We start from the raw sequence: 7,933 nt of genomic DNA, 5'->3' as shown, positions 1-7,933 counted from the left end.
TGAGGACAGCGTGGAGCACTGGCCCTCGGAGCTGGGTGCCTGAGCAGACTGGGTCCCGAGGTCTGCTCAAGTCAGCTGGGGCAGGGCCCCCCTCTCTGTATCAGGGGCATGTGCCAATGAGAGACAGCAGCTGGACTGGAAGCCAACCCCTGGGCCAGTCTTTGGGGCCTGGGACTGGGAAGGTTGCTGCCCTCCCCCCACCTCCACCCCCCTTAACGGGTGCCCATTTGCATGTGGGGCCATGCTAGAGGGGTCTTCCCTGGGTCAAAGGATCCCTACACCCCCTCCTCCCATCCAAGAGGAGGCCTGGCCTCCTGGCGTCTTTCCTAGAGCCCACTCACTGCCCTCCCACCCCAGCCCCCCACCTCCTCTGTGTCTACAGCTGGTCAGTGTGCACCCAGCCCATCTCCCACAGCCCCAGGCCTTGCCCAGGGCAGCTTTCGCTGGCTTCCCCTGCAGTGCATCCAGCTGGCCCAGTCACCGTCTGCCTCCTCCTAGTGCCCTCTGCTCTCTGACACTCCGCCACTCCCCACCCATGTGTGGGGCTCACTCCCTGGGCCTAGCCTGGCCTGCTCTGCCTCTAATTTCTCTCCTCCTTCCTCCACATGCCTGGGAGCTGGGCCAGGATTGCATCTTCAGTTCACAGAGTGGCAAACTGAGGCCCCAGCACATGCTTAGTGACAGATCTGACATCTAGACTTGACCTCTGCCCCTCAGGCACCAGGGGCTGGGGTCTTCAGGGTGTGGCCTCCACCTGCCCCGACACTGGACTTCCTGGCTGAAGATGGATTGCCCAGAGCTGGGTGTCAGGGCAGGAGCGGGAGTTAGAGGCTCGGATGGAAGTCACAGCAATATCGAGGGTCACTCTCGGCTCCATGATGTAGCGCTTACAAGTTGAGTTGCTCACTGCAAGGCCAGCAGTTCAAAACCACCTGCTGTTCCTCGGGAGAAAGATGAAGCTTTTTAAAGTCTCAGAAACCCACAGGGCCTTTCTACCCGGTCCTACAGGGTCACTGTGAGTCGGAACGGACTCAATGGCAGTGAGTGTGGTTGGGGTCTTAGCTCCCTCGATGTGCTGTAACAGAATTACCGCAAGGGGTGGCTTTGAGGAACAGACAAAGATTTTCTCACCATTCTGAAGACTGGAAGGCCCAATGAGGGTCTCAGCTTTAAGGGAGGGCAGAGGCAGGCTACCTGACCAGCAGGGTAAGCTGGGGCTGACTGGATGCGGTGAAACCCGTGTGACGCAGTGAGTAAGTAAGCAAGAGTCAGTCCGCGCTTACCCTGCTGCCTAAGCAGGGTTATGGGATTGTGGATTGGCAAAGACGCTTTGGTTCACAGGAAGGTGTGGTGGGTTTGGCGGGGAGACAGGTGCCAAGCACTCCTGGCTGCAGAATCTTGGATGTGGTCCAGCCATGGGGTCTTGTCGCCGCATATTATTAAGTAAGTATGGGGCTGTTTGATGTGTCTGGTTTACTGAGTGATCTGACTTGGAGGAGATCTGACCTCCTTGCAGGTGAACCCAGGAGTCCTTTTGGGAGTTCCTGGGCATTTGCCCCCATTCTGTGCAGCTCCTGGGGACTCCTTAGCACCCCCGTGGGGGGCAAGTTGGCCTGTGTCTTTCTCCATGGGCATCTCTGTGTCTGACCCTGTCATTCTGTCCCTCGAGGTGACCTGACACTGCGATGACCTCATTAACATAACACTAGGAACACCCCTCTTTCCTTGCCGGGTCACCCTCCAGGTGGAGGGTTAGGACCTCAGTCCACCAGACCCTTCCCATCCACTAGGCGCTGTGTCCACCAGCCCTTGCCACAAAAATGCTCCATTCCAACCCTCCCCAAGACAAGCAGAGGCTTCCGGCCACAGCCCTGAGTCCTCGGGCACTGCAGGCCGGTCAGCTCCAGCTGGTCTAGATTGGCTGGGGAGCAGGCCATCTGGGCTGGGCTGGGGGATCTGCTCTGTGTCACCTGTCTCCTGCCCTCCTCCTGAGACCAGAGGCCCGCCTGGCCTGTTTTCCCCCTTGGCCACGGCAAAGCGGCGGAATCCAGGGAAAACACACCAAGGGCCTTGGAGCGGCTCCACTATCACGCCCACCTCCCTCCGCTGCTCACAGCAGGCCCTGACCCCATGGAGGGGACAGGGGAGAGACTTGCAGCATGGCTTGCAGGGAAGAGGGTGGAGTCCAGGGAGAGGGGCCAAACGGGGGGGCCCTCAGCGTGTTCTGCAGAGCCAGGAGCTCTGTATTCCACGGGAGGAAGTGGACTACAGAGAGGTTCAGTGATCTGGCCAAGGGCCCACACTTGCTGAGCATGGATCCAAAGCTCAGCTGCCCCACCATCCCTTCCCTATGGTGGAGGGGGCCAGGGGTGGTTTGCTGGAGGCTATTATTGTTGGGGTGTTCAAACACATGATGACCCCATGTGGTCAGAAGGCGTGCCGTGGGCTAGTCATTGGAAGTGGTCACCAGGCCTTTCTTCCTGGTCTTAGCCTGGAAGCACCACTGAATCCTGTTCAGCATCCAAGCCACCTCTGCTTGGTGGCTGTACTTCTGGGCACTGGCTGGGACTCGAACTCGGGTTTTGGATCTGAGAAGAGACATAGTCCTACCTCTGAGCCACCATGTTCCGCTGGCTTGGGAGGCAACAAAGTGTAAGGTGGTAGCGTGGACCCCCACATCCTGACGGGGATTGAAGCAGGAGACTGGAGGAGCGAGCTCAGGTGGGCAGGTGGCCTCAGGTCAAGACACCAGACTGAGGGGCCCACTGGGGCAAGGACTCAGGGCAGAGATTCCAATGGCTCCCCCACCCACCCCTTACCCCCATTACTGGGACCACAAAGCCTGTACTTCTCTAGATTCTACCTGTTTCCAAGCCCCCTCCCCGACCCCATAGCTGGGGACCCAGAGCCGGACTTCAAAAGTGCCTGCTGGCGGCCAGCCTGTGGAGGCCCCAGCTCACAGCCCCGTGGGGTACGTTTCCATGCCAGCACTGCAGGAAATCCCCGCAACAGGGATCAGAACCAGGGAGGGCCGGACACTGCTGGGCTGTCTTGCTAGTCCAGCAGCTGCTGGGGCTCAGAACTGGCCTTCTCAGGACTGCCCCTTCCTGCCAGCAAGCACTGTTGACCTCGCTGAGTTGAGTGAAGGACAGGGGCAGAGAGGGGTCTCCAGAGCCCGCCTTTCAGCTCCTTCCCACACTCAGTTTTCCCTTCCTGGGAGAGCAGGTGTTATCTCACAGGCAAGACCTGCGCTGGGCTCTGCGTCCCTGGCACACCGCAAGTCACCATCTCCAACTGTGTCCTGGGGAAACAATGCTAGGCGCCTCTCCTTGGTCTGTCAGGGTGTCGGTCCTGGGTGGCTTTCAGGTGCTATGATGTTGGAAGTTGTGCCACCTGGACCTCAGGTAACCGCAGGGTCACCCACGGCGGGTGGGTGGGTTTCGGTGGGACTTCTGGAAAAGAAAAAGACACTGCTCTCTGCTCCCATCAAGAGCCAGGGTCTTAGAAACCCACAGGGGCAGTTCTGCCCAGTCTTAGAGGGTCGCCAGGAGTCAGACCTGACTCAGTGGCAGTGAGTGGGGGGTTTCTCAGCAGCAAGGCCAGGTCATCTACTTCCAAAAGTTGCTGTTGCTGTTATTTGTGGCTGCCTTTAAGTCAGCCCCCTGCTCCTGGGATCCCCGTGTGACTGTGTGGAACTGTCCTGGACCGTTGTCATGTCGGCGGTCTTCAGTGAAGCCTTTGGCCAGGTGGGTTTGCACTGCCAACCTTTGGGTCAGCAACCTGCGAGGGTTACCCCGGGCCCTACCTCCCAAAGTTGGCAATGAGGTGCCTTCAAGTGAGTTCTGACTCCCAGCGACCCTGTGCACAACAGGGTGCCCGGTCCTGCACCCTGGTCACAATCATTGCTGTACTTGAAGCCCTTGTCGTAGCCTCTGTATCCATCCGTCTTATCAAGGGCCTCCCTCTTTTCCCCACCACCCCTCCACTTTACCAAGCACAGGGTCCTTTTCCAAGGACTGTCCCTCCTGAAAATATGCCCGAAGTCCGTGAGACAAAGTCTCGCTATCCTCGCTTCTAAGGAGCATTCCGGCTGCACTTCCTCTGAGACAGATGTTTGTTCTTCCGGCGGTCCCTGGGACTTTCAATGCCCTTCTCCAGCACCACGATCCAAATGCACGGATTCTTCTGCTGTCTTCCTGATTCCGTGTTGAGCTGGCACATGCATAAGCAGTGCTCGGAAACACCCTGACTTGAGGCAGGCACCCCTTCGTCCTCAAAGGGACATCGTTGCTCTTTGACACTGTAAATACAGAGAGTGGTTTATTTCAAGGAAATGGCTCACACCAAAGGATCCCTGGTGGTGTAGGGGTTTACGTATTGGGCTGCTAACTCCAGGTCCAGAGTTTGAAACCACTAGCCACTCCATGGAAAAAATAAAAGGCTTTCTACTCCTGTAAAGATCCGCAGCCGTGGAGACCCACAATTCCATGCAGGGCTGCAGAGAATCAAAATCAGCTGCGCGGCAGTGAGGGAGTGAACCAGCGAGCTAGGGAGTGAACAAGCAAGCTCTTACAAAGACAAGGCCCAAAGGGATGGGTCAGATGTCAGGCTGGGGGCTTCTCCTGACTCACAAGGTGGCAGGGTGAACCCCAGAACAGCAGGTCAGATGACAGGCTGCTGGTTCACGAGACCCAGAGGTCAGAATACATAGGATCTTGAGACAGTGCTCAGCAAGAACCACAGAGATCTCGTGGGGATCCGGTTGAACTGTGGATTCTGATTGAGTCTGGCTGGGGTGGAAATGCAAATTCTCAGCAGGGGGTCAAACCAGAAGGAACAGGTTTGAAGGATAAAGACTTCTACAACCAAGAGGTGAGTGGAGTGTTTCTGGAACGCCGTGGCCCCGAGAAGTGATTGGACACGGTTCCCTGGCGAGATTCCTCGGGGATGCACACCAGTGGCAGGTCCATCACTCAGTGTCTCACTCGGGGCTCCGTGAAGTCTCAGGGTCTTGTGCTTGTGGTCCGGGGAAGACACGTTGGTGGGAGTGTGGGCTGACAGCTGGTGGAAGCCGTGGATGGGGACATGGGCCTTCTTGCTGACATCCAGTGAGGCTCTGTCTTTGTAGCTGCACAATGTCACCCTGGCCCTGGAGCTGCTGAAGGATGAAGGGATCCTCAACTACCCCGTCAGCCCTGAAGGTCAGTGGCAGCCAGACAAAACCCAGGCCCGGCGAGATGGATAGGAGTAAAGTCAAGGGCACATGGCAGTGGTTGGCAGGAGTGGGATGGGGAATGTTTGCTGACCTTTCCTGTGCAGAGGTCATTGCTCCCAGCCTTTCCATCTGCACCATCTGGACCAGTACCTCCAGCAACTCCCCACCCCTACCCCCGAGGTCCTCTCCTTGATGGTGTACCCCCAGTAACCCTCAAAAAGGCAGACACTGGGGGGCTGCTGTGTTGAGGGGCAGTGGCCGCAAGAGTGGTCCAGGTGGGAGAAGGAGAGAGGCAGGTGACGGGGTGGGTGAAGCCCGGCATGACCCGGTCCTGCTGGCTTTCGCTGTCAAGGTCCCCAGCCCTTGGTCCCATGCAGACCAAGATGGCAGGTCCCTTCTTGGGCCTGACTCTTTGCCTGTCCCTTCTGGTCCCAGACATCGTGAACAAGGATGCCAAGAGCACACTGCGGGTGCTCTACAGCCTGTTCCACAGACACAAGCTCAGAGGGAGCGCGGATGGGGTGCCCCAAGGAGCCCCGCGTTAGCCTCCAGGCCAGTGAGCAACCTTCGGAGCATGGATGCTGGGCCCAGCTCAGGACACCGTGCTGGGACCTGCTGCCACAGCTTCTCCATCTCTGCCTCTAGTTTCCGGAGAGCCCGCTGGCTCCGCATCTGCCTGGAGCCAGCCTCTGGCCTTGCCCTGCTTGTGTTAACCTGCGCATTTCAAAGAGGGATTGCATTTGTAAATGTGCATAAAAGTGAGCCAACTTCACAGGCTGACCCCATTCCTCCTGCTTCGCCTTGTTCCTGGGGGCTGGGCTGGGAGAGCTCGGCCACTCTCACTGGTCTGGGCAGCTGAAGGACCCGTCGACCTCGCTAGTGGCTTTGGGGAGCAACGTCAGGCTCTCAGCGGTCAGGGCTGATGGCCCAGACCGTGGCCTCCCCACCTGCACTGACCTATGACCACTTGTCTCTTACTCAGAGTGCTGGGCCCCAGAGACGCAGGCTCCACTGGCCTCCAAGATTCCATGTCCTCGTGGCCCAGTGACTTCCACAGCACTGTGGCCCAGACCAGCCTGTGGCGCCACCGTCGGAGATCCTGCTCCAAAGCAGGGAGACAGGACACCCTGGTTGATTAGTGGTTGGCTGCTGTTCTCCATCTTCGTGCACGGCTGCCCCCCAAGAGCCTCCGTCCGTCCGACTGTCTATTGAGGAGAGGTATTTTCTGCATGTTTCCCCAAATGAGGCCAAGGCATGGTCACAGAGCTGCCTGGAGGCTGGTGTTTAACCAGGGACCAAGCAGCAACAGGAGGGGACTGGGGTGAGCTCCCTGGGAGACAGGGCTGCTGCCTGCTCTCTGTGGGTTCACCCAGACCCTCCCACTCTCCTCCTCCAACTGATCCCAGGAGGGAGAGAATTCCATTTGCGACTGGCATTGTTTGTGAACCTGGCTTTGGAGAAGAGTGGGGTTTAGCCTGGGGCAGACCAGCCCTGTGTTAGTCTGGGTAGACTAGAGAAACAAATTCAGGGACCCTCATGTGTGTGTAAGAGAGAACTTTATATCAAAGAGCAGTTGTACATCCCAGCCAGTCCAAGTCAAGTCTGTAAATCCAATATTAGCCCATATGTCCATTACCAGTCTATAAATTCTTCTTCAGACTCACGCAGCACCTGCAATGATGCCGAATGCAGGAAGAAAGATCGCAGGCCAGTGGGTGGAAAGTCCTGTGGATCCAGTGGTGGTGGAAGCATCTCATCACTGGTGTGGGTCTCCCCCATGGCTCCGCCAGCTCCAGGGCTCTGGCTGCCATCAGCCACGTGGCTTGTCAACAGGAACGTCTTGTAGGGAGACAACAGAGAAAAGTCAATGCAGAGAGAGTGTCTGCCCTTCAGTGAGCTCTTTATCTCCTTCACACCTCCCAAATGAAGTCATCAGGCTGCTAGGCTCCGCCCCTTCACAAGTTGACAGGAGATTATGTAACTACCACAGGCCCCCTCTGCCCAACCAGTTGGTGGAGACAGAGGGTGCCCAGCAGGAAGTGACATCCCAAGCTGGGAGACACAGCACCAGGTCTACCCTTGTGGTGGGTAACTGAGGGTGAGGTGGTCAGGAGGGGTCTTCTCTCTTCCTGACTCACAGGACAAAGCTCAGCCTTGAGGTGGGCACTGGGCAGCCCTATGGTAGCCGCTCCACTCCGGATGAACCTCTCTTGGCCCGTGCCCCCACCCTCGCCCCCCACCTCTGGCCCGAGTCTCCACTCTGTCCCGCAGACCTGCCTTTCCCTCGATGCCCACACCATACAATCTTGGTTGGAGTTTGGGGGGGGGTTGTGGGGGGAGAAATGGCTAAGTGCTTGGCAGCTAACTGAAGGGGACGGCGGTTCAATTCCACGCACGGGTGCCTCGGAAGAAAGGCGTGGCGAACAACATCTGAAACAGCAGCCACCGAAAACCTAGTGGAACCCGTGCAGTTATCTTCTGACCCCGCTGTGACTGGTTTTCCCCTGTCCTGATTCCTGGGGGTGCACAAAGGGGCTTCAGGACGTTCGCGGAAAAGTTCATTTTCCTTTGATGCCATTTTCCCAGGAACTTTGGGAAGAACCCTTGTCGGACAACCCCACCCACCCACCCACACATACATCTCTCAGGGTAATTGCAACACATAGTAGGCCTGCAGAACGGAGCAGCACTGACCCATCAGGTCTCCAAGGTGGTCCA

At 57.7% G+C, this 7,933-nt stretch overlaps 1 protein-coding gene across 1 annotated transcript in view; it reads left to right on the top strand.

The window, feature by feature from the left end:
- Positions 1 to 6,003, top strand: part of PARVG (parvin gamma) — a 10,116-nt gene extending 4,113 nt beyond the window's left edge. The window contains exons 5-6 of the mRNA XM_045293117.1: positions 5,129 to 5,201; positions 5,651 to 6,003. Of these exons, the coding sequence (XP_045149052.1) occupies positions 5,129 to 5,201; positions 5,651 to 5,760 (183 nt within the window). The 3' untranslated portion in view covers positions 5,761 to 6,003. The remainder of the gene's footprint in view (positions 1 to 5,128; positions 5,202 to 5,650) is intronic.
- Positions 6,004 to 7,933: the final 1,930 nt, after the last annotated feature.

Source organism: Echinops telfairi, unplaced genomic scaffold (genome assembly GCF_000313985.2).
Source record: "Echinops telfairi isolate 266 unplaced genomic scaffold, ASM31398v2 ScPeMD7_2;HRSCAF=8, whole genome shotgun sequence".
Classification (NCBI taxonomy): domain Eukaryota; kingdom Metazoa; phylum Chordata; class Mammalia; order Afrosoricida; family Tenrecidae; genus Echinops; species Echinops telfairi.
The sequence above is the reverse complement of the archived record's forward strand: the minus strand, read 5'-3'. Positions and strand labels throughout refer to the sequence as shown.